Raw genomic sequence first — 26,181 nt, 5'->3', positions numbered from 1 at the left:
CCTCACACACACACATCCTCACACACACACATCCTCACACACACACATCCTCACACACACACATCCTCACACACACATCCTCACACACACATCCTCACACACACATCCTCACACACACATCCTCACACACACATCCTCACACACACATCCTCACACACACACATCCTCACACACACATCCTCACACACACATCCTCACACACACATCCTCACACACACATCCTCACACACACATCCTCACACACACACATCCTCACACACAGATCCTCACACACACACATCCTCACACACACATCCTCACACACACATCCTCACACACACACATCCTCACACACACACATCCTCACACACACATCCTCACACACACCTCCTCACACACACACATCCTCACACACACACATCCTCACACACACACATCCTCACACACACATCCTCACACACACATCCTCACACACACACATCCTCACACACACACATCCTCACACACACATCCTCACACACACATCCTCACACACACACATCCTCACACACACACATCCTCACACACACATCCTCACACACACATCCTCACACATGACCATGGGCAGGGCGCTGGGTGCAACCCAAAATCAACTTAAGCCCATCCTAAATCCCGCTGTGACTCACGTGCTCCACTCCTCAGCTGCTCCCAGCCTCCACCTCCCGTCGCTTCGCTCCAGCAGGGCACAAGGCACAGTCCGTGCCAACACCACTGACTCCTTCTTGGACAGACAAGCAGGATGATGGCCACAACAGCGCAGGGGCTGGAGGGGCTCCTGGATCAGCACCATCCAGCTGCAAACCCGCATCCTCCAGGACTGCAAGTGATTAAATGTCAGTAACAAAGCTCCCTGGTAAGTTCCTTACCAAGGAAGTTCTGCACAAGCCCAGACTTTGCTAAATCAAGAGCTCTCAGCCCCCAACCCAATGCGACAGGGAAGCACCGATTCTGTTGTTGCTTGCAGGACAGGCTCAGCATGTTACAGGTGCTGCTGCTATGGACGGACATGTCCAGAAATCAGGATGGAGGAGGCAGGTCTTGGACTTAACGCTCACCCAGACATCATAACAGAATCCTGGAATGGGTTGGGATGAAGGGACCTCAAAGCCTGTCCAGCCCCAACCCCTGCCCCGGGCAGGGACCCCTTCCACTGGAGCAGCTTGCTCCAAGCCCCTGTGTCCAACCTGGCCTTGAGCACTGCCAGGGATGGGGCAGCCACAGCTTCTCTGGGCACCCTGTGCCAGCGCCTCAGCACCCTCACAGGGAAGAGCTTCTGCCTAAGAGCTCAGCTCAGTCTCCCCTCGGGCAGGTTCAAGCCATTCCCCTTGGCCTGGCCCTACAGGCCCTTGTGATGAAGTTCAAGCCTTCGCCTGCCATGGATGTGTCCCACCTTGGGGACAATTCCTGCTGTCCTGATGCAGGGCTGGACCACTGCTCAAGCTGCACACAGATCAGCTTCAGCCAAGCCTGAGGAACATTGTGCCCAGCACTGATGCCAGTCTAGGGTTCAGCAGGCACAGGGAGAGCTGCTGAGTGCTCAAGGGATGTTCCACAGTGAGCAGGAGCAGAGCCCAGGCCACCTCCTGCAGGCAGCTGCTTTGTGTGCTCCTCACGGTCCTTCAGGCTGGACTCTGGTCCAACCTTCAGGCTGCAGAGTCCCATCCCCAGCAAGAGACTCGCTCCTCTTCCCTACTGCCTCCCCAAAGCCACGGAGAGCAGCTCCTCAGGGGCAGTTTGAACAGAGGCAGGCATCTATCCCAGCCTCTTGGAGAGATGTGTAGGTGGTTTCACCACCTCCACTACAGCTTTAAGCACACCAGCACCAGTCTGGGTCTCCAGTAGTAAATTCCTTTCATGTTTTCCTCTGTAGCTCAGAGCTATTTCCTGGAGAACAGCAGCACCTTGCTGTTAAGTGGGGAGAGTTCAAGAGAGAAACAGCCTGTGCAGTGCTGCTATAGCTCAACCACAGCAGAGGTAACAGACACCCATGTCATAGAATCATAGAATAGTTAGGGTTGGAAAGGACCTCAAGATCATCCAGTTCCAACCCCCCTGCCATGGGCAGGGACACCTCACACTAAACCATCCCACCCAAGGCTTCATCCAACCTGGCCTTGAACACTGCCAGGGATGGAGCACTCACAACCTCCCTGGGCAACCCATTCCAGTGTCTCACCACCCTAACAGGAAGAAATTTCCTCCTTAGATCCAATCTAAACTTCCCCTGTTTCAGTTTGAACCCGTTCCCCCTTGTCCTGTCACTGCAGTCCCTGACGAAGAGTCCCTTCCCCAGCACCCCTATAGGCCCCCTTCAGATACTGGAAGCTGCTCTGAGGTCCCCACGCAGCTTCTCTGCTCCAGGCTGAACAGCCCCAGCTTCCTCAGTCTGTCTTCATACAGGAGGTGCTCCAGTCCCCTGATCATCCTCATGGCCTCCTCTGGACTTGTTCCTATGAAGACAGGCTGAGAGAGCTGGGCTGGGGCAGCCTGGAGAAGAGAAGACCCCTTAAGGGGAGACCTCAGAGCAGCTCCAGTGCCTAAAGGGGCTGCAGGAAAGCTGGAGAGGGGCTTTGGACAAGGGCCTGTAGGGCCAGGCCAAGGGGAAGGGCTTGAACCTGCCCGAGGGGAGCCTGAGCTGAGCTCTTAGGCAGAAGCTCTTCCCTGTGAGGGTGCTGAGGCGCTGGCACAGGGTGCCCAGAGAAGCTGTGGCTGCCCCATCCCTGGCAGTGCTCAAGGCCAGGTTGGACACAGGGGCTTGGAGCAAGCTGCTCCAGTGGAAGGGGTCCCTGCCCGGGGCAGGGGTTGGAGCTGGAGGAGCTTTAAGCTCCCTTCTACCCAAACCAGGCAGGGATTCTGTGACTTGCAGTGGTGCCCTGTAAGAAAAACCAGTAGCAGAGGCAATAGGGCAAGTGCTGGACTGCAAAACAGAACATGAGGGCTGAAGCCTCTCCTCTAGCAGACTCCCAGGTCTATCCCATGAACTACCCAACCTCCTCTGCACATTCCCCAAACTACTTCATCCCTTTGTGTCTACTTTAGGCCCAAATCTTCGAAACACACAATGTAACAGACACCCAACTGAGTTAGGCACAGCTGCCTCAGCAAACACCAAACACGGTGCTGCCATGCCTCGCTTCACACCAGAGCCTTCAGCCTCACCTCACACGCAGGAACCTTCAGCCGGTGCTCTGGCAGAGCTGTGTGCAGGAGGCTCAGGGTTCATAACCACGGCTGCAGCCTCCAGCTGCTCCAGCTGAGTTTCAATCACAGAAAAGCTTCCCTGGGATACCAGCTCATTCCTTCCAGATTCCATACTTTATTGGCTTTGGCTGGGTTAAAGGGCTGGTTTGTGCTACATGAATTCAATAAATATTGTAGAACTGATGCTGGAGCCCCATCAGAGCAGCAGGGGGGGAGTATATGGACAAGTAAAAATGTATTAGCTTTCAAAGATCAAATAACCAGCTGGGGGGGAAATGCAGCTCTGGGGGGAGGAAAGGATGGTGTGTGCACTTGAGAAGGTTTCTGGCCAAGGCCAGAGTGAAGCCCATTACCAGAAATCTGACTGATAAATGGTTTAACACAGAATGTAATGTGCTGCAGCAGCTCTGCCATTTCCTGGCCAGAAATGGAAGGGAATATTTCCCAAGTGCAACTCTGGAGAATATGCACCTACCACCAGCCTGCTCCTTTGCAAAGATTGCTAGAGAGAGAAGAGGTGGGGACAAGGGGTAGGAAATGACGGGAGAAAGTCTCCCTGGCAGATGTGCACACACTCCAACTCCTCAAGCTTAACACCAGTCACCGCTTGGCTGTGACAGACGGCACAGTGAGCGCACAGCACACTTGGCCTGGGGATGCTTTCCTGCTGCCCCCAGCAAAGGAAAGCACAGTGAGGTCTGCTTCTTTCTCTGAAGCCACCAGTAACAGTCTTGAGCAAATGAATGTCTGAAGTCCTCAGGACAGGTCTCTAAGGTAGACGGCATTAGCACTTGCCCTGCCTCCAGGGTTCAATGTAACACCATGAAAGAGCACTTATGTTTCCCAACTACTAAAGCAATATAAAAACTTCTCATGCACCCTTCTCCATCCCCATACACCGCCAATGGAGGGGAAGCTACAACACACTACTGTGACCCCACCCTCCTGCCACAGCTCCAGCAAGCCTCCATGTCCTGACGTTATACTAAATGCTTCTATCCAAGATGGGCTCCAGGCAGAATGGCTTTGCTGGCATTGCAGGGTGGATCCATTAGGAGCCACACATGAGACACTCATCCCGGTTCTCCAGGGAGCACACCATGGCTGCTTTATTTCTCTCCTTCTCTTCCTCTTCCCTGGAAATCTTCTCCCGCTCCCGGAGCTTCTCTTTGTTGAGAGTGAACTGGATGGGGTTAGCAGCTGGTTTAGTCCTCAGGTAGTACATGCCCGTCTTCAGGCCCTGCAGAGGAAAACCTGAGTCTCAGAGCTGGAGGTGAGGCAAGTAACAGCCAAACTGAGCTGCTGAGGGCAGTCTCCCTCAGCCCTGCCACTGCACCAGCCCCACAGTCATGTCCAGCACCAGCCAGGATTAACAGGAACAATGCTAAGAGCACCCACAGCTTCACTGCTCTAGAGATACTCCACTGGTAACACTACATTCTAGGAAGGAAGCAGCCATTCACCCTTTTGAGAATCAGACAGAGCAACCTTTCCTGACAGAACTGACCAGCCCCATGTACTCTCGACTCCGGACAAGGCTCCTCCCACCAGCCCAGGTACCTGCTTCCAGCCATAGAAGTGCATGCTGGTGAGCTTGCCGTAGTTGGGCTCTGCAATGTGGATGTTGAGGGACTGGCTCTGATCGATGAAAGCGCCTCTGTCTGCTGCCATCTTGAGGATAGTTTTCTGGGAGATCTCCCACACGGTCTTGTAGAGCTGCTTCAGGTCATCCGGAATCTCAGGGATGTTCTAAAAGGAACAGGAAGAGTTTTCCAATGCCCAAATGTTCATATTTATAAAATCAAGTTCATAGATTCACAGAACTTCTGCCTAAGAGCTCAGCTCAGTCTCCCCTCTGGCAGGTTAAAGCCATTCCCCTTGGCCTGTCCCTACAGGCCTTTGACCAAAGCCCCTCTCTCCAGCTTTCTTGTCAGCTCCCTCGATGTACTGAAATTCTGAGACTTCAGCAACCCTGACCAAAATAAGGCTTTTCAACTCCAGCACTGAATCCAAGCGCCCTGTACCTAAAAGCACCAAGCTTAAAGAAACCTTGCTCCCTTCAACAGAACAGCTTCTTCTGGGGAACTGGAGAGAAAAAGCTGTTTGCAAACAGACCATCTGCCCTAAATAGTTGTGAGGTCTCACAAAAAGCAATCCAGACCAGAACTCCATGACCAGTGGTATGCACTTTGTCAGCTTGACTCCAAACACAACAGGCACAGCAGCATTTCAAACTCCACAGTATAAACCATTCATCCAACACAGACTTCTCTGGATCTCAAACTCAGCTCCTGTCTCAAGCCTACTCCCTGCTGTGAAATTCCCTCTCTCAGCTTTATGATAAATGGGAATCCAAACATTTGCAGGATCAGTCTGCAGTGGAGCAGCCCAGCTCTGTGTTTCCAGCAGTATTCAGTGGTACATTTCCACTGGGCTTTTCTGTTACAGAGCAGACTCCAGCAAGAGCAAACTACTACTGAGATCAGACACATCCCCTCTTACCTTAAACAGCTTTTCACCCCAGCCTGCCTGACTCACTCAAATATAGCACACCCCAAAAGCACAATGTGGCAGAACAGCCCCAACACTTCACAGACGCACAGGAACTCATGAGCCTTCTCCTGGTCTCTCACACTTACCTGGATAGAGCCGTTGTGGGCAATGATTTGGTTCTTCATCTCCTCGTTCCACAGGCCCCTCTCTGTGAGATCCTTTAGCAAGTGTGGATTCACAACCTGGAACAGGCAAAGGCAAAGAAGGAAAGCACTGCACGTTCTGCTAAGCTCTAGGCCTGCCTTATGGCACAGAGACAGCTTCCAAGAGGAAGCAAATGCACCCTAATGTGCACAAGTTTTTAAATGGTTAAACATGTACTGACAAACTCTCTCTTCAGTCAGCACTGAGCTGTGCACACAGACACCAGAGGAGGGACAAGGTTAAAACAACAGCGTGACAAACATGAGATGCTGCTGGACACTGCAGGCAACACAAGCCTGTCTGCAAGGCCTGGCTGACACCAACTAGTAGGACAGTACCAGGAGAAGTTCCTGGACCTCACAAATAAGAAAGGGGAGTGTATGCAACTTCCCTGCGTGAGGAACGCCAAAAGATGGGAAATGGAGAGATCTGGGTTTAACAAAGCCACTGACCACAAACTGAATTACTAAGTAAAGGTGTAAACAATCAGCAAGACTGGGGTCAGAATGGGAAAGAATAAAACAGAATCGTAGAATCAACCAGGTTGGACAAGACCTTTAAGCTCATCCAGTTCAAGCGCTCCCCAGCACTGCCAAGGCCACCACTAACCCATGGCACTGAGGCCTCGTCTCCACAGTGCGTGAACACTTGCAGGGCCGGTGCCTGCAGCCCTGCCCTGGGCAGCCTGTTCCAATGCCTGAGCACCCTCTGGGGCAGGAATTGTTCCTCAGCTCCATCTAAACCTCCCTGGCACAGCTTTAGGCTGTTTCTTCTTGTTCTATGCCTTGGGAGACCAGCCACTTTCTGGCTCCATCCTCCTGTCAGGTAGTTGTGGAGAGCGATAACATCTCAGTTACTCTTCCCATAGCACACACATGCCTTCAATAACATAACTTTTCATCATTCCCTTAGCAATTACTCCTGCAGGCCATTTAGAAGCCTCATAAAGGTTTTACACAGACAAAAGCAGCAGCACTTCTGTACAATTCTGCACATTCCACCACGCGTGTTGTGGAATACGCACAAGTGCACTACTAGCACATAGAACACAGAATATAGAACAATCTACATACTCCCCTTGGTGCTTTTGGACTTTGACACAGACATCTGACCAACTGAGTTACCAAGCGTGTGGTCTCCACCTTGTCTTTCCTAGCAGTGAAAGTCATGAAAGACATGAAAAGAGAAAAGCTCTTTTGCTTTCTTACCTGGAACTCTCCTGAGAGGACTCTGCGTGTGTAGATGTTACTGGTGTAGGGCTCGATGGATTCATTGTTGCCCAGGATCTGAGCAGTGGAAGCAGTTGGCATTGGAGAAAGGAGAAGGCTGTTCCTGACACCATACCTAGTAACAACAGGCAAGAGTTAGAAAGCTTCAAGCAAGTGAGATAAAAGACAGAAGAGATCCGAGACAAGCACAGTTAAAAAACTTGTCTGCAAAGAGCTAAAAGGGCCTTGTATTAAGGTACACGGAACACTCAGGTCACACTCAGAAATCAACAGCCCCTCAGGGTACCCTACGAACCTCAGCTTACCTGCAGGAAAATAGGGAAGCTCCACTAAACTTGTAATGTGGGTCAACATGGAAGCAGAACTAAAGCCTTTGCTATTTTCATCTGTAACTGTGGAATACTGGAATGGTCTGGGTTAAAGGGCCCTTAAAGTTCCTTCAGTTCCAACCTCTGCCACGGGCAGGGACCCCTTCCACTGGAGCAGCTTGCTCCAAGCCCCTTCCAAGCCATTCTCCTTGTCCTGTCCCTACAGGCCCTTGTTCAAAGCCCCTCTCCAGCTTTCCTGCAGCTCCTTTAGGCACTGGAGCTGCTCTCAGGTCTCCCCTTCAGGAGCCTTCTCTTCTCGAGGCTGCCCCAGCCCAGCTCTCTCAGCCTGGCTCCAGAGCAGAGCTGCTCCAGCCCTCGCAGCAGCTCCGTGGCTTCCTCTGGACTCACCACGAGGCTTTCCCAAATTATTCAGTCATGAGAAAGGGTGTAGAGAAAAACCCCCAATCTGTCAGACACCCCACAAGCCCACAGCACTCAGGGAAACCAAACCGAGCAGCTCATGAAGAGCCTGAGACCTGTCCAGAGAAGACAACAGACAGGAACGAAAGCTAAAACTCACACCCACACAAATTGAAGAAATTCATTACAGGCACTTCAGGCTTTAACAATTCTGCCTTCAGGATGTTCAAGGCTCAGTTCCCAGTCAGCAGGAGCCCAGCTGACACTGTCTCACTCATCACTACATTAAACAGGAACATAAACCATTCCACAGATGTACTCAAGGTGAAATAAGAGCTCAGCTAAATCAGAGTCTCGGGATGAGCTCTCCCTCTTGCAAGGACAAAAATAAATGAAAGCCATCCACGAAACAGCTTTGAAGAAACTGGGGCAGAGGGAAACATCCAGGACCATTTTTGCACTTGCACCCTATCAGTCAGAACATAGTGAAAGTATTTTACATCCAACACTACATGTGCAGGGCTACTCACTTAGCAATCTTCTCCTTTAAAGCCTTCCAGTCCCAAAGATCCGAGGGGGTAACATTCCACATGTCATACTGAAGAATCTGAAGAGCACAGGGGTAGTTCAGATTAGACAAGGCACCCTCTTCTCCATGCTTTAACACACTGTAAATTGACCTGTGATTCCTATTAACTATTCCCCTCAATTCAGCTCCTGTATCAGAATCTCACACTATTTTAACTGCACTGAAGGGACAGCAGCACAGGCTGAGTCTTGTTTTTCTTTTAGTGCTCTCTCCACTTCAGTTTAAGTTCTGCATTTCATACTGCACTTCAGAATGATGGAGGAAATGATGAAGGAAAACTCAAGCACCATTTGTAGTTGCAGTGTTATCAGCTAAAGAGCTCCAATTATACCTCTCTTCCTGTGTTAAAAGACCAGGCACAGTCATGTTCGCTTTCCGTAGCTTTGGCTCTGACACAGCACACATTCTGGTACTTACTCCTTTGCTGACAGGAGAACCCTCGTATGTCTCATAGGGTCCTTGCTCCTTGGCAAGCTCACAGCTGGCTTCCAAAGCACCGTAATAGATGGTCTCAAAAATCTGCTGGTTCAAGCGCTGGGCCTCAGGACTCTCAAAGGGGAACCTCATCAGAATGAAGGCATCTGCCAGGCCCTGCACCCCGATGCCAATGGGACGGTGGCGCCTGTTGGAGCGTTCCGCCTGCATGGCATTAGCAAAGAGAACATTACCTTCAGCACAGCAAGAGAGGCACAGGATGGGTAGATAAGGCTGGAAAGGACCTCTCAGAGGAACTGTCATCCACTGCCTTAAGTTTCATGGGCCTTTTGTTCTGCTGCAACAACCCCCGTTTCAATTCTGCCCAGTCCCCACTGTCTGCTGGGGCAGGAGTGAGGACCCAGACTCAGTTTGTTAGAACTGCTCAACCTGACAGAAGAAGCAGTGATTCAGAAGTGGACACCAAGCACACTCTGAAACACAGCCCCGTGAAGACATTTTAAGTCCTGCATTCAAATTGCACGTGCTAGAAAGACCTGATCCCTCAGCAGGTTTGACTTCATACTTTTGAGTATTTGGTTATTTCCTCCTCCAACAGCCTGCTCTTGCTTGACTCCCTATGTTCTGCAATGCCACAAACCCAGCTCCCATTCCTCTTCAGCAATACCAAACACTTTCCCCACTTTCCTTCCCAGAAATCAGTCTATGCACCCCCCCAAAAAAATGGATAAAACCAATGAGGCTGAGTTACACATTCCTGGGACCCTTCCAGAATCCTCCTCTCTGTTCCACTTCCTGCTCTATTCCTTGTGCTGTCCTATGCTTCAAGGAAATCATCATACATGAAAAAATTCCAGCTGCAGAACCATCTCAAGGAGAGGGGTTTTCTGCAACTGCTTCACTAAGGAATTGTCTTGGATTGAAGATTAAGGCAGCACCAACAATGGGTCATGTCTGTAACCAGGTTGTTAATGGAACTCCCAACTATTTGCTAAAACAGGTTTATAAAATCTCTCCTTTATTTCTTCTGCCCAAGAGTCAACAAGAGCTCAACATGACTTAGCTGTGCGTACCTGCAGCCCAGAAACCAGCCATGTCCTGGGCTGTACCCCCAGCGCAGGAGCAGCAACTCAGGGAGAGAATTCTCCCCCTCTGCTGTGTTCTGGGAGACCCCCCTGCAGTCCTGATCCAGCTCTGAGGCAACAGCACAAGAGGGGCACAAAGCTGTTGGAGTGAGTCCAGAGGAGCTCCCTTCCAACCCAAACTGCTCCAGACTGACTGGGGTTGCTCCAGAACAAGACGCTCTGCCCCCTGGCCCCCAGCACACTCCAGCCCTGCAGCAGCTCAGTGCTCACCTCTGGCACGGGGTAGTAATTGATATCAATGATTTTGTTCAGGTTTCGGACGATAACTTTGGTGACTTCAGCGAGCTTCTTGAAATCATAGCTGTGCTCGGGAGTGACGTACATGTTCAGGGCTATGGAGGCCAAGTTACAAACTGCAACCTGTGGAGAAGACAGTGAAAACAGGAACCACGGCCAAAACCCCATGCAAAACCCACACCATCCTCCTTCCAAAGCATGCTCTCTATCCAAAATACATGGAGACAAAGAAGCAAGCAGCTTACAAGGCTGGGAAATGCACTCCTCATTTCTCTGCTATCTTCGGAATTGTGAAAAGGGTAACAACAACTCAGAAAGGTTTAGTTAGTTATCACCATAAAAAATCAGTCCTCTGGCCTGGTCAATCCTATTGCCTGCAAGCCATCCTCACACAAACTAAGCCTCAGCATTTCTTGTCTTACGGAACCAACAGGATCTCAATGAAGTCCAGACTGCTTTAGGGTATTTTCTTGGTCATTTTTAACACCAACATTCATTCCAGCCTCAGGAGAATTGGAAGGGAAGCAGTTTAGTCACCATGCCTGGAAGTATTTAGAAGTCATGCAGATCTGACTTTTAGGAATATGATTTAGTGGTAGCCCTGGCAGTGTTAGGTTAACAGTTGGACTCGATGACCTTAAAGGTCTTTTCCAACCTAAATGATTTCATGATTCTGTGAAGGAAGTCAGCTAAGATTTCTATTGCAGAGGCAGCAGGATAGATCTCCACCTCTTCTAGGCACTTTAGGACTTTATGAACATGCCAAGGAATGTGCGCTAGAGAACTGTCAGGGCTCAGGCAGTAGAAACTTGTGGCTCAGGTAGCTTGTGGCTAAGACAGATACTTGCAGTTACAACAGCCTCAAGAGCTTTACTGCACTAGAAATTCCCTGTTCTATGTCCTACCTTCCCCTTTGTTAGCAATGCTGGGGTCCAAACACAGCACATCAGTGAAGCACCAAGATTAGGGTAGTGCACAGGGAGCTCAAGGGGAATTGCTACTGCAATGTAAGTCTGGGACTAAGGGAGGCCTGGTTTTACTAAAACGTTAGCCGAGGAGATGCTTACACTAGCCACCAGCAAGGCACAGAGCTCACTTCTCCCTCAGACTCTCACAGGTTTTCATTGATGGGATCTCTTGTGTTATACCAAAACCTCCATGGGAGTTGGAAGGGAGGAGAAACCCACTCAGAGGCAATGGAGAAGCTGCAAGTACTCAAGTCAATGCATCCCCAGAATTTGCTACCTGCTCCCTTCCCCAACCAAGTCAGACTTACTCTAGAAAGCTGCAACAGCAGCAGTCACAGCTTTCCTAAACACAAGCTGCTGTTCTCCACCTACCTCCTCTTTGCTGGTATACTCCACGATTTCTGTACACAGGTTGCTGCATTTGATGGTGCCCAGGTTCTGCTGATTGCTCTTCCTGTTGCAGGAGTCCTTGTAGAGCATGTAGGGTGTGCCAGTCTCAGTCTGTGACTCAATGATGGCGTACCAGAGCTGCTGGGCCTTCACCACCCTGCGCACACGGCCCTGCTTCTCATAGCTGCAACAGAACCATGGAATCATGGAATCAACGAGGCTGGAAAAGACCTTCAGGATCACCAACTTCAACTCTTACCCTAAGGCCACCACTAACCCATGGCAGTGAGGGCCTCGTCTCTATGGTGTGTGAACACTTGCAGGGATGGTGACTGCAGCCCTGCCCTGGGCAGCCTGTTTCAATGCCTGAGCACCCTTTGGGGCAGGAATTGTTCCTCAGCTCTATCTAAACCTGCCCTGGTACAGCTTGAGGCGATTTCCTCTTGTCTTTTCCTCTTGTCTTATCCCTTGTTCCTTGGGAGCAGAGACCAGTCATAGAATCACAGAATCACAGAATAGTCAGGGTTAGAAAGGACCTTAACATCATCTAGTTCCAGCCTCCCTGCCATGGGCAGGGACACCTCACACTAAATCATGTCACCCAAGGATCTGTCCAACCTGGCCTTGAACACCGCCAGGGATGGAGCATTCACAACCTCCCTGGGCAACCCATTCCAGTGCCTCAGCACCCTCACAGGAAAGAACTTCTCCCTTAAATCTAATCTAAACTTCCCCTGTTTAAGCTTGAACCCGTTACCCCTTGTCCTACCACTACAGTCCCTAATGAAGAGTCCCTCCCCAGCATCACCTCCTGGCTCCATCCTTCTTTCGATTAGTTGTAGGGCACATGCTGCTTAATAATTCTCAGGCTCTCCAAAACAGGAGTGAAAGACAATCATCAACTCAACATCAGGTTCTCAAGCAGGCAAGACCCCATTCACTCGTGAACTAGCCAGGAGTGTTAACAGCAGGGTAGCAAGACTGTCCTTGTCTAAAGGGAACAAATCTTTCATTACAACTAGTTCAAAGCAAAGCTATTGACTGTTGTAAATGGGGAACACTTCAGAATTTCCTTCTAAGAAGCTAAAACAATCATTCACACACAGTTCTACCTTGAGCAGGCCCCAGTTTGGAGCAAACAGTGAGCAGACATTCCCCATCTTTGTCCATTTATCAATCCGATAACAGAACTCACTGACCAACACCAAAAACCCATGCTTTGGCTCTCAGACACCACACACCAGGGGCAACTTTTTGAATGGGCGGCCACTGCTTCAAGGTCTATTCCTGCTTTTTACCTCTCATACAGCTTCTCAAATTCCTCTCCCCAAACTTCATCTAGGCCCGGGCACTCATTTGGACACATTAAGGACCAGTCCTGTAAGAAGGAAGAACAGTAAGAGAAAGTCTTTAGGCATCCTGTTTATTAAAAGCACTGAACTTCATCAGCAGACCTTGCTGCAAAGTGGAACATGCCAACTTCCGAACCCAAAAACCTGGAATCAACTCTACCAGCAGACATGGGGAAGGGATTTACCAGATGAGCCAGTATATTTAAAAAGTCATTATATGGATATTGGTGACCAAACTGCACTTTCAGTCCTGAAATGTCTGGTTCTCGAGATGCAACCCAGTGTAAAGTAAATACAAGCAGTCATGTGAAGCCTGAGAAGATTTGAAGATATAATGAAAGTCCACAGTAAATTCAGTGTAAAAGTGTAACAACACATGGGCTGGAAGATCAAGCACTGAAGCAAAGCATCCCACTGGAGTTCTCCAACTCCACTCTCTACCTGCACAGCCTAGCTCTTAAATAAGGTGAAGCAGCTCTTTTGGGCAGCTCCTCTGCTGTTAGGAAGATGGAGCTGCAGCTCTGCATGAAGCCCATCCCAAGGCTGGTCCCGTTTCTCCAGTAACAGGACCTATTCTGCACCAACGAAGCTTCTTACCTGGTTGGTTTCAACTCGCTTCATGAAGAGATCAGGAATCCAAAGTGCAAAGAAAAGGTCTCTGGCTCGTTGCTCTTCTTTCCCAGTGTTCTTCTTCAAGTCCAGAAACTCAAAGATGTCCAAATGCCAGGGCTCCAGGTAGATGGCAAAAGCCCCAGGTCTCTGAGAGGTAAAATGTGATCAAAATCAGGACAAACTGCCTTGAAGATAAAATGTCCTGCACTGCCCCTGAGTGCACCCAACAGCCTGAACTAACTGGAGCTTTATAGTGTCAATAACGCTGTTTCAAGAATGCTGTTTTGCCCCACAGTTGCTCTCACTATTGGAACTGGGCCATGTCACCAGTTCCAGACTCTCAATAAAAGTGATTTAGTACCACAACTGTATTTCCTCTGTGTAAACAGGAGCTCGACAATCACGGATTTACTGTGTCATGCCTCCACTGACCTCTGGACTGTGTGGAGACAAAGGATCAAGAAGCTTCCTACAGTCTTGTCCCTTAATTCACTAGAAGGTGTTCAAGGAGTGACTAATACCCAGCGCAAGAGGCTGATCTAACATGTGCCCATCATGCAGCAAGAGACAAACCTGCATGACAAAATGCATAGTGAAAGGGGAACACTAAATTATGAAGGGGTGAAATACCCTATTTTGATGTGTCATCTACAACCACTTCACCAGCTCACTGATGTTACTGGGTCAATCTTTCACAGGTGAGCATCTTCCCCCTTTGACCCAAGGCTCCCTTCTTGACCCTGATGCAATGACAGTACCTTGTTTCCTCCCTGATCCACGTAGCGAGCAGTGTTGTTGTAGACTCTCAGCATTGGAACAAGCCCATTAGAATTCCCATTTGTCTGCAGAGGCACAGGAAAACCATCAATACTAAAAAGCATCTACCTGAACAGATGAGCCTACATTGCCTTGCTGTCTCTCAGCAGTCTGCAAAGCTCCTACACTGAAAGCCAGGAACACACCACCCCAATCAGTTACTTGGTAGTCCCTTCCCTGTTTTTAAAGAGACAAAACTGGAATATTTGCTACTGGTCTTAAGAGTTAATCAAATGTAGCTCCTAAGCTCTTTCCTCTGCATTAGGTAATGTAAAGCCACGCAGAGGTTACATACGCTGTAACAGAAACACCAAACACATATCCACAGATCTCAGAACCACAGAAGGGTTTGGGATGAAGGGAACTTAAAGCTCCTCCAGTTCCAAGCCCCTGCCATGGGCAGGGACACCTTCCACTAGAGCAGCTTGCTCCAAGCTGGTGTCCAACCTGGCCTTGAGCACTGCCAGGGATGGGGCAGCCACAGCTTCACTGATGATCTCAAGTACTCAGATATAAAAAAAGGTAAAGGGCTAATGCACAATCTCTGAGCACACTCCCAGGTTGCTAATACATAAGAAAGTGGTAATTCTTTGATCAAACAGTGGACTAAGATCCTCTTTTTGGAAGGACTTCTGTTACACAGCCAGAACGCCACAGAAATCCAACCTTTTTGCCTTAGAACATACCGAAAAGAGAAGACTAACTGCTGTGTTCAGCTCAGTCAGTAGAAGCTGCATTGATCTGGCAACTGAAGTGCAGACATGTAATGAAAGCAGAAGGTTAACCTCTGCTGGGAGCACCATCTGCACACCTACCCCAGCAATATAGCTGCCGGTGGCTCGGATACAGCTCACAGCAAGGCCAATCCCACCAGCAGACTTCGAGATCAGTGCACACTGCTTCAGAGTGTCGTAGATCCCCTCAATGCTGTCATCCTTCATGCATAGCAGGAAACAACTGATAAAAACAAACAGCTTTAGCATACAAAGGTTAAACCAGAAAGAAGTCAAGAAGTACTTCATGAGGGCTGCAGAAAACCAAGGGTGAACACTGATTCTTTATCATGCTACACAAAGCAAATAGATGAAGCAAAACCACAGACTGCAAAGTGGAATAAAGAACCGGTTTAGATAACATCCTGAGCAATAGTTGTAATACCGGTATCTGTTATCAAAGCAAAACAATTTTAAATCATATCAGTTACGCTTGCTACTCTTAGCATGTGTTACAAAACAATTACCAGGATTCATTTGGTCATCTACAAAAGACTAGGCATGTAAGTAACTTTTACATGGAAACATTCCCATTAGCTTTAGAAGCTTACAGAAACCTGTGCAGTCTTCCCCAAAGACAACACTAAGTATCACGTTAAGTTTGACAGCAGCTTCTCAAACCTTCAGTAACCAACCACAGAAGCACAGCTGCTATTTATGAAAGCATTTCATTGACCAGACCCAATCTGCAGAACTTTCTCTTCATCCTGTTATGCATGAAGCAAACCTGGAAGCCCATGGTACCTGGAAAGCTGGGGCCGGTTGGTGCCTGCATTGAACAGCGTGGGGGAAGCATGAGTAAACCACCTCTCAGAGAGCAGGTTGTACGTTTCTATTGCAGCTTCTATGTCATTCTTGTGGATCCCCACTGACACCCTCATCAGCATATGTTGAGGACGCTCAGCAACTAAAGACAGAGGAGAAAAAAGAACGTCAGTGTGACATTTACTATTAGTACAGACGTGGAGGTTGTAGCAATGAGCTACAAACAGTGTGCAATGGGCCACTTGAGAGCCGTGGCTTTCATAGAACCAGAGTAATTTAGGTTGGAAGGAACTTCAGGAGGTCTCCAGTCCAAGCTCCTGCTCAAAGAACAGTCAGCTGAGAGAATCAGAGCAGTTTGCTCAGGGCTTGAGCCAGTCAGGTTCTGAAGAACTCCCAAGGATGGGGACTGGGTAACCCCTCTCAACAATCTGCATCAATGCTCATGGGAGCAGAAACAAAACCCACCTAATTCTAACTGTATTAACAGTTAGAATCCAATCAAATGCCCAATCCAGCATCCAATTGCTCTCCAGGTTTATTATGTTAAGCTGACAGGAGATTTAGATTAGATATTAGGAGAGAATTCTTCCCTGGGTGTGGTGAGGCCCTGGCACAGGGTGCCCAATAAGTGATAAATGCCCCATCCCTGGCAGTGTTCAAGGCCAGGCTGGACACAGGGGCTTGGAGCAACCTGCTCTAGTGGAAGGTGTCCCTGCCCATGGGATTCTATGATATTACAATTATCTCTCACCCTCCTGGTGTCCCTTTCACACTAGGGCCTGCAACAGCTGGTGCTGACAGCACCGTAGCTTATTTAACTTTAAATTTGTTATGAAGTGCTTAGCATTATGAAACATGTTATCAGATGGACAGGAACTCCTTCATCTTCTAAATCCTTGGCTACAGGCAGTTTCCAAAGCACCAGGGTCCTTAATACAGAAAGTGAAGCACAGTGGGCCAGGTCACACTGCCATCATTTGGAACACCCAAACACACCTCAGTGCTGCTCTTTATCGATCAGCTGCTCTTCATGCAAGCACAGCACTGCCACCAAACCCCCCCAGAGTCCTGGCCTAAGAAAAGAAGTTGCACATGCCCAGAGAACACCTACTGTAAACATTTGGCTGCTTTTTAAAGCAGAGTTTCCACTGGAATGATTTATGGAAACCTCTGAGGTTTCCTTTTTATCCCCTCAAACCCTGCTCTGAGCTGTGGTCTTGACTTTTAAATCACAGAATCCCATTGGAAGGGACCTCAATGATCATCCGGTCCAAGCTTTCTAGGCAAAGCATGACCTAGACTACATGGCCCAGCACCCTGTCCAGCCAAGAAGAGATGAAGCAAGAAGAGCACCCTGTCCAGCCGAGGCAGAGAAGAGATTCCAAGCAGTCCCGTGGAAAAGGACTTGGGGGTGCTGATCAATGAGAAAATGAACATGACCGGCTTCCGTGCACACTCGCAGCCCAGAGAGCCAACTGTATTCTGGGCTGCAGCAAAAGCAGCGTGACCAGCAGGTCGAAGGAGGTGATTCGGCCCCTCTACTCTGCTCTCATGAGACCTCACCTGGAGCATTGTGTGCAGTTCTGGTGTCCTCAACATAAAAAGGACATGGAACTGCTGGAACAAGTCCAGAGGAGGCCACGAGGATGATCAGGGGCTGGAGCAGCTCCCATATGAAGATAGGCTGAGAAAGCTGGGGTTGTTCAGCCTGGAGAAGAGAAGCTGCGTGGAGACCTCAGAGCAGCTTCTAGTGTCTGAAGGGGGCTTACAAGAATGCTGGGGAGGGACTCTTCATCAGGGACTGTAGTGACAGGACAAAGGGTAACAGGTTCAAACTGAAACAGGGGAAGTTTAGATTGGATCTAAGGAAGAAGTTCTTTACTGTGAGGGTGCTGAGGCACTGGAATGGGTTGCCAGGGAAGCTGTGAATCCTTCACCCCTGGCGGTGTTCAAGGCCAGCCTGGACTGAGCCTTGGATGACATGGTTTAGTGTGAGGTGTCCCTGCCCACGGCAGGAGTTGGAACTGGATCATCTTAAGGTCCCTAAATATTCTATGATTCTAAGTTGGATAATACTTGAAATTGACAGAAACAGTTCTTACCTTTTGAGTTGATTTTCAGCAAGTAAGAACGTTCTAGAGTCTTTAAAAAGAGAGAATGCATTTAGGAGACATGCAGTTTGATAAAAATCCTATTAATTAACCCCAAACTTGAGCATCTTCATGCTCCTTATCCCAGGCTTCAACAGAAGCACCAACCCTGCCCTCCACTCCTTGCCAATGGCACGGCAGATGAGGTGACTAACGACTAAAATAAGCCAGAGGTCCACTGTAGGATTCCCAATTCTCTACTTTGGATTCTGGAGCAGCAGTGGAGCACCCAGGCACAGGGCTCAGCACTGTCTCTCAACCCACAGTGAGTGAAAGCTCAAAGACAAGGGAGTGCTTGCTCCCCACAACCCCAAGCATGGGAGCTCCACCACGATAATGCTTTCCAGACAACCACATCACAGACTGGGGGTTGAACACCCAAACGACAAACACGGCAAGACTACAACTACAGCAGCTGCCTCTGAAGCTTGTTCCCAATGGATTACAGCAGTAATTACAGGAGGGAATGTCAGGAATTGTTTGTCTATACACATATAAAACACATCCCCTTCAAGGTCCCCTCTTTCCACCCTTGCCTATGCTGCTTCTGCAGCTGCTCTGCTCTTAACACCCTCTAGTTGTTTCCTCATTGCAAACTACTTCTCCTAGCCAGAAGGCACCATGTCAGGCGCATTGGTGGCAAGTCCTGGCAAAGCCCCCCAGCTCCTGCAGAGATCTACCCGAACCATCTGAAGCAGGCAGTGCTGTGGAATGGAGACATGCTCTGCAGAGACCCCACCATGTCACCCCTAAAGCAACTCAGCAAAGCACAGGCTGTCTGAGAGAGCAGGAGGAGCAGACAGTGGGGGCACAGCAGCCTGGGGGAGAGTTTCCAGCAGGGTGGAAGATGACAGAGGCTGAGTGGGGGATGACGCACTGACAAAACTGTTCCACAACACAATGGGGGAAGCAAAAAAATCCCTTTTTTGGTTTCTTCAGAATCACATTATTCCCATGAGGAATGGCATGAGCTGGGAAGCTTTCACCAACTTTCAGTGCTGGCTGCACAGTTAAGAGCCCAGCAGTTACATTACAGCAGCCAAGGGCACACAGTGAAGCCAACATGTTTCATCCAGAGAGCAACTGTTCTGTGCAGGTACTCTTGGTTTTTATCAAACCCACTGATGTCCTACTTAATCCAGTGCCCTGCTTGCCCAGATCTAGCTGCTTCCATCCTTCCCAAAGGACTCAGCTCCAGAACAACATCAAAACAGCACTCTTTGTTATCATGAATAACACACTTCTTACCTTAAACCCAAAGTAGTTGTAGGAGAAGTCTCTGTCATAGATAATGGCAGAATTCAGGCGCTGAGAAGAAATAAAACAGAGAAAAAGTTAGGTTTACAATCAGGGTTGTTGTACCTCACTTTAGGGTGTAACAACACTGTCATTGTTGGGCATTCCTGGCCTCACAGCTCTAGTGAAACTGATAGCAGCTCAGAGGAATATAGGAGGGGAAAGCTTGAAACAACAACTGCATAGTTTTAACAGGGTTATTTCCAAGTACAATGCACAATTGTTGGCTCCATTTGCTGAAGTCTAACTAGACACCAAGAAATGCAACACAGAATCAAAGTCCAAGGAATTGTTTGTCTATACACATACAGACAAACAAGAGTGACCTCCCCATCTGAACAACCTGAAATCAGAGCCCACAGCTCAGGTCTCCATTCCATGCTCCCAGGAGAGGCTGCTATAGCAAAAGGTGCTTTTTGTCAAATTCTTCAGTTGTGCTGATCATGACTATGAGGACTCTGCTCTGGTGAGACTCCACTTGCAGCACCGTGCGCAGTTCTGGGGTCCTCAACATAAAAAGGACACGGAGCTGCTGGAGCAAGTCCAGAGGAGGCCATGAGGATGATCAGGGGCTGGAGCAGCTCCTGTATAAAGACAGGCTGAGAACATTGGGGCTGTTCAGCCTGGAGCAGAGAAGCTGCATGGAGACCTCAGAGCAGCTTCCAGTATCTGAAGGGGGCTACACGGATGTTGGAGAGGGACTCTTCATCAGGGACTGCAGTGACAGGACAAAGGGTAACGGGTTCAAACTGAAACAGGGGAAGTTCAGGTTGAATATAAGGAAATTCTTCCCTGTGAGGGTGCTGAGGTGCTGGCACAGGGTGCCCTGAGAAGCTGTGGCTGCCCCATCCCTGGCAGTGCTCAGGGCCAGGTTGGATGGGGCTTGGAGAAACCTGCTCTAGTGGAAGGTGTCCCTGCCCATGGCAGGGAGCTGGGACTGAATGATCTTAAGGTGCCTTCAATCCAAACCTGTATGGGATTCTATTACATCTGAGAAAATAGAATCTGCTGCAGAAACATCCTTACATGAAGAAATTCCTACATCCTCTCTTGTAAACTCTCCAGGATGGGGCAGCTCTCCCTGAACTGGTTTCTGCATTGGCGTTTTGTCCTGGACCAAACATGGCTTTCTTAAAAATACGAGAAATCAATTATCTGAATCACTTCACTGAATGTTTAAAACTCAGAAGTGAAATAAGAAGTTACATACATCTTTGTTGGCCAAGACTATGTCCAGAGTTTCTTTGGAGATCATTGGCGAGTGCTTCCCATTGTGAGGGTTTATGTAGTTGTAGAGATCATCCATCACATCTGCAACAGAAAGAGGATTAAAGAGAGGGACATCCACAGACCTGCACATACATCAGCTGTCATCTTGTTTCAAGGGCAGGAGTAACCATCCTCTAAAATAATTCCCTCCAGCTCTATAAACACACAACTTCGCTTCTACCTGCTCGCTACTGTTAACCTTATAAAATGTACTTCTCTTAGAAGGGTTTTTTATAGTTTATAACACATAATAGATCGGAAAGAAAGGGGGTGCAATCTCATTTCTATCAGTTGCATTTTTCATCAATCTATTTATACAGATACTTTTCACAAACTAGGCAATTTCATTTTGTGTCACATCCCTAAAACTCATGTTTTTTCATTTCCATGGCATTTTTAGTTAGCCTGGGTACTGAGTAACTCCTGCTTAAGAAAGAGATTTCCATATTTATATCCTCTAAACCTCCTACTCTCTTTCTGACTATTGCTATACAAGGGCATGTAGCGAAAGGACAAGGGGAATGGCTTTAACCTGCCCGAGGGGAGACTGAGATGAGCTCTTAGGCAGAAGCTCTTCCCTGGGAGGGTGCTGAGGCGCTGGCACAGGGTGCCCAGAGAAGCTGTGGCTGCCCCATCCCTGGCAGTGCTCAAGGCCAGGTGGGACACAGGGGCTTGGAGCAAGCTGCTCCAGTGGAAGGGGTCCCTGCCCGTGGCAGGGGGCTGGACCTGGAAGAGCTTTAAGGTCCCTTCATCCCAAACCATTCCATGATTCTACCCAAGTCCCGCAGAGACGTACCACTGAACACCTTCTTGGTTTCCTTGTGCAAGTTGGACACTGCAATCCTTGCTGCCAGGATGGCATAGTCAGGGTGTTTGGTGGTCAGGGTTGCAGCCGTTTCAGCAGCCAACGTATCCAGTTCCACTGTTGTGACACCACTGTAGAGCCCCTGAATCACTTTCATGGTGATCTGGGCCTGTAAGACGAAAACCCTGGAGGTTAGCTACCTGTTGATGGGGAAAAAACGAGTCGTGACATGATGCTTCAACCATTTAAGATGTCAAATCTGCTTCACTATAAGCATTATGAGTGAGCAGGAAAGCAAATTAAGATGCCAAACCTTCTTGGTGAAGTACTGACTCCTAAAATGTTAAATACTAAGGCAGAAGGGAGAGCAAGGGAAGAGTGCAGAAAACAGGAACTGTCAGTCCAGAATCATCACCAGCTTCTTCCCTGCAGGTACTTTCCTCAAGGCAGAGTAGCACCAAAGTTCAAAGTTCAGAAAAGTCATATAGAAACAGTATTTGCTTGGGAGGTTTGAAACTCCAAATGAAGCTTGACTTTAGAAATGCCTGAAGGGACATGGAAGTGTTGCTCTTAAAATCATTTCATGACAAGAGAAAAAAAAAACTCCAACCCTGGAAGGAACACAGTGGCTTTTGCTTCAGAGCTTACTCCAAGCCTCACCTCCCATTTGGGACCTTTTATGGGAAAAGACTTTTTCATCTACTCTAAAGTATTTTCTGCTTTTCTGTCATGCATTTAGCACTGATCCCTACAAGAAAGGGCGCATTCTGCACTGGAGAAGAGAAGCTTGATCTAAGAAAGTAACTGCCAAACACACTGGAAGTGCCAACAGCCTCCCAGAAGCAGGACATGCACTTTCAAACCTCACTCTTTGACTGTAAGGACGTCAGGTTAAGGGGTTTTAGCACTGGTTGTAAAGCATCTGGCACAAGAAGATCCAAGTTGAAAAGGAGAAATTCAATTCCAGGAAGAGAGATGTCACACGCTACTGTGGAATAAATAAGAATGCAGTGCTTATATCAGATTATTGAGAGAGAAGCAATTAAGATTCAGGAGGCCCAGGAATCCTGCCTCTGTCCTCATCTACCACCAACATCACTGAGATCAAGCCAGCATTGTTTGTGTTCCAGTGACAGAGTCCCTAAAGCTCCTCCGGCTCCTTGTGGCTGCAGAGCACTTCTTGCCACAGGATGAATGGCAAATATTTCACAGACGCAATTTAAGACACAGAAACGGATCATCAGGTCTTTGAGATGCGAAGAGCCTTAACCTGGCAACTCCAAAAGAACAGACTCGGTCTGCAGAGCTGCATGAACACCTCACAGAGGTCAGTGGATCTGGAGGGAGTCATCTCTTCCCAGGCTTTGGAAGAAGAAGCTTACAGGAGTGGGCTCAGCAGCCTACGCAGCTCAAAAAAAGCAAAGCAAGGAAATTATAGTGACAAGAAGGGCTCTCTCAGACAGAAAGAACACCTTCTTTTATTGAGATGATCAGGAGCTACTTCCCATATAGCATTGCTCAAGCTTTGCAGATCAAAATTGAGAGCAATCTCCCAAAACCTGTGAATTGGAGCAACAAACAACTCTTCTTTAAGGACAAGAAGCTCAATCACTTCAAGAACGTCTGAAATAAAAGCAGTTTACAATAATAGGTAAAGTGATTTTTCCCCCACCACAGTCTCAGACTCTGTATCTGTGAAGCAAAAAACCTCAGAACGCAACGAGAAGCAGCACATCACGGATGCATTTGCCAGGAGCCCCTGCACAGGCCGCTGTGCGTGGCTTTGGCCAAGGAAGTGTAACTGGGGAACACTTGGTTTTTAGGGGGGATCACCACAAGGGGCAGAGCACAGGATCCAGAACAGACTCACAGGATCGACGAAGTCGGCATTGAGCCCGTAGCAGAGCTTCTGGATGCGCGACGTGATCTTGTCAAACATGACACGCTCCTGGCGTCCATCTGGGGAGAAGAGGGGGCAGCACAACAGGTCCCGTTAGCCAGGAGCCAGTTAAGCCCAGGGTGCTCCTGCCCAGCGCCTCGAGGAGGAGCCAGCCCTCTCTGGGGGGAAGCTGGGGTGGGTGCAGCAAGGACACCCTGTTCCGGTCCAACGTCCAGGCCCAAGGAGAGGCCAGGAGCACCCCTGCAGGCAGGAGGAACCCAGCCGAGGGCCACCGCCACCCCCAAGGGCCGGGGACCCCTCCTGTGGCCGAGGCTGTGAGGCGCAGGCCCAGCGCTCACTGCCATGGTGGGAAGCGGCAGGGCTCCCGCAGCACACCGAGGGGCCTCGTCCCTCGCTCCGGGCTCGCGGCGGGGGCTCTCTCACCCTAGGGTCCCCGCAGTGCGGGCCCTAACGCTCGGCGCCCTGGAGGCTGTGCACAAAGCAGACGGGACCCCATCCTTCCGCCTTCCTCCCGCAGAAGAGGGGGGAGCCCCATCTGCTCGCTTTAGGGATCGGGATAAGAACCCCCAGATGAGAGGGGTCCCACCCCGCTCACCAGCGCCCATGCGAGGGGTCCCCCAAAGCACGGCGGGTCCCGCTCCCTCAGACCCGGTACTAGGAGAGGGGGGCCCGTCCCCGGCACCAGGTGCCACGGAAGGAGCCCCCTCAAGCAGAGGGCCCCGTCCCCTCGCACCAGCGCACGGCCCCCTCACCGCGCTTCACGACGTGCATGGCGGCGGCCGGCGTCCCAACGGCTCCCCCGCTCCCGCCAAGCGCGCTGACCCCGCCGGAGCGCCCCGCCCCCGGGCCGAGGCTGCGGCCGACATCTTGCGGCCGGGCACCGCCTCCTCCCGCCGCGGCGGAGCGCGGCCTCCCGCCGCCCGCGGAGGCTCCGGCTCCGGTTCCGGCTCCGGTTCCGGTTCCGGTTCCGGCCCCCGCCCCGCGGCCCCGCGCCCCCCCCCCGGAGCCGCCGCTCCGCCGCCGGCACCCGCCGCTTGCCCGCTTCCAAGATGGCGGCGGGCCGGGAAGGGGCGGGGCAGGCCGGCGAGAGGGCGCGGCGTACGGGGGCCGCGGAGGGCCCAACCGCCGCCGTCCCGCGGTAAGCGGCATGGCCGGCGGTCCCCCGCTGTAAGCGCTGCCGAGCGCGGCGCTGGCGTTGCCTCTGGTGCGCTCCGGCGAACGGGGCCGGGCCCGCACGGCTCCGCCGCCCAGCGCCCCCCGGCCCCCTCCCGCGGGCCGTTTCCAGCCGCTCTTGCCCAGGCCTGGAGCGTTCCGCGGGGTCCTCGCGGTGCCGATGCCGGGCCGGGCGCTCCTCCCCGTCGAGCCCCAGCGCCCCTCCGAAGAGAAGCCCGTGGCCGCCCCCTCCCTGCACATCCCGCGGGCGAGCCCCTCCGTGCCCCGCGGGCTGACATCGGGTCCCTCTGCAGCGCCTGCTCCTTGCAGGGGCAGGGGCACGTCTGGGGTGCGGGCAGGGCTCACGGGCAGCGGCACCCAGAGCACCCCCAGCTTCACGTGCATAAACCAGCCCAAACCGGCAGCAGTTCCTCGGCGGAGCTGCTCTGAGGGCCGCACTGGAAGGGGCTTGGAGCAGCCTGGTCCCTGCCCGGGCCAGGGGGTTGGAACTGGATGAGCTTTACAAGCTCCCTTCAGCCCAGCCCAGTCTGGGGTTCCGTGATTCTGTGAGCCCCGGCACTGCCCCCATGAAGACGTTGGTTCCGTTCGGCCCCAGAGCAAAACTGGCAGTTAGTGGTTCCTCAGCACCCACGTTTGCTTTGAGCGCACCAGCATCGCAACCTGGTCCTGCTCAGCTTGAGCAAGACAAACACTGCGCCGACAGTGAGAGCTCGAAGAGCTCCCATCTCAAAGACGTGCCACAGGGACACTCTGGGGCTGATCAGGAAATGGGAACCAGTTTGGGGTTGTTCCTCTCTCTGATTGCAAATAAGGCTATGGAAGGACGAACCATGGCGTTTGGATCCGTTTGAGCTGTTCTCCCTCGCGGATCCTCCTGCTCAAGCCCTCGGTGTTTCACTCACTCCTCTGACAAGGCAGCAGCAGGCAGAGCACTTGTTCCACTTGGCGAGGCTGCGGCTGTGGGTGGTGGGCTCAGCTGCAGCAAACAGCCTGCTCCCCGCCAGCACGGCCTGGGGAGAGCAATGACCAAGCAAACCCGGCCCCCAGAGGGGTGAGGTTTGGAAGGGAACGGAGCAACGAACCCCAAACTTCCTGAGCCCGCGCAGGCTTCACCGCCCCAGCCCGGAGCCGGCGGTGGCCGCGGTGCGGTGGCCGTGCTAACCGGTTCCTGCTGTCGCGGTGCCTCGGACAGGCCCTGGACAGGCCGCTTCATTCAAACTCAGAGCACAGCCCGCGTGGCCAGCACAAGGGCACTGAGCTTTTCCCAGCCAGGAAACAAGCGCTGAGCTGGAACAGCACCAAAACCAAACCAAGGTTGCTTCAGAACCTCAGACGCATGCGGAGTGAAGTCAAAACCCAGAGGATGTGACCCTGCCGTGGAGCAGGCGGACGTGGCTCCCACCTCTTGCCCACACGCTCCTGTCTTGCCTGTGGTACGAGGAAGACATTCCTTAAAATGAGCGGGGTAAAACACTGGCACAGGGTGCCCGGAGAAGCTGTGGCTGCCCCATCCCTGGCAGTGCTCAAGGCCAGGTTGGACACAGGGGCTTGGAGCAAGCTGCTCCAGTGGAAGGGGTCCCTGCCCGTGCAGGGGTTGGAGCTGGAGGAGCTTTAGGGTCCCCGCAATCCAAAC

General features: G+C 50.8%; 1 protein-coding gene across 1 annotated transcript; it reads right to left on the bottom strand.

Moving 5' to 3' along the window:
- Positions 1 to 3,314: 3,314 nt before the first annotated feature.
- On the bottom strand, positions 3,315 to 24,319 carry RRM1 (ribonucleotide reductase catalytic subunit M1). Its single transcript, XM_065679005.1, has 19 exons — positions 24,128 to 24,319; positions 23,346 to 23,434; positions 21,467 to 21,644; positions 20,612 to 20,712; positions 19,354 to 19,413; positions 18,058 to 18,097; positions 15,935 to 16,097; positions 15,233 to 15,374; positions 14,360 to 14,443; positions 13,587 to 13,748; positions 12,936 to 13,015; positions 11,620 to 11,821; positions 10,253 to 10,402; positions 8,880 to 9,101; positions 8,404 to 8,480; positions 7,125 to 7,260; positions 5,859 to 5,954; positions 4,780 to 4,968; positions 3,315 to 4,459 (listed from the first exon to the last, which is right to left on the bottom strand). Exons 1-19 carry the CDS (start codon positions 24,144 to 24,146, stop codon positions 4,271 to 4,273), a joined length of 2,379 nt encoding a protein of 792 aa, XP_065535077.1. The 5' UTR covers positions 24,147 to 24,319; the 3' UTR covers positions 3,315 to 4,270.
- Between the last annotated feature and the right edge of the window lie 1,862 nt (positions 24,320 to 26,181).

The sequence above is a fragment of the Lathamus discolor genome, chromosome 4 (genome assembly GCF_037157495.1).
Source record: "Lathamus discolor isolate bLatDis1 chromosome 4, bLatDis1.hap1, whole genome shotgun sequence".
NCBI classification, from domain to species: Eukaryota; Metazoa; Chordata; class Aves; order Psittaciformes; family Psittacidae; genus Lathamus; species Lathamus discolor.
This window is presented reverse-complemented; position numbering and strand designations above follow the sequence as displayed.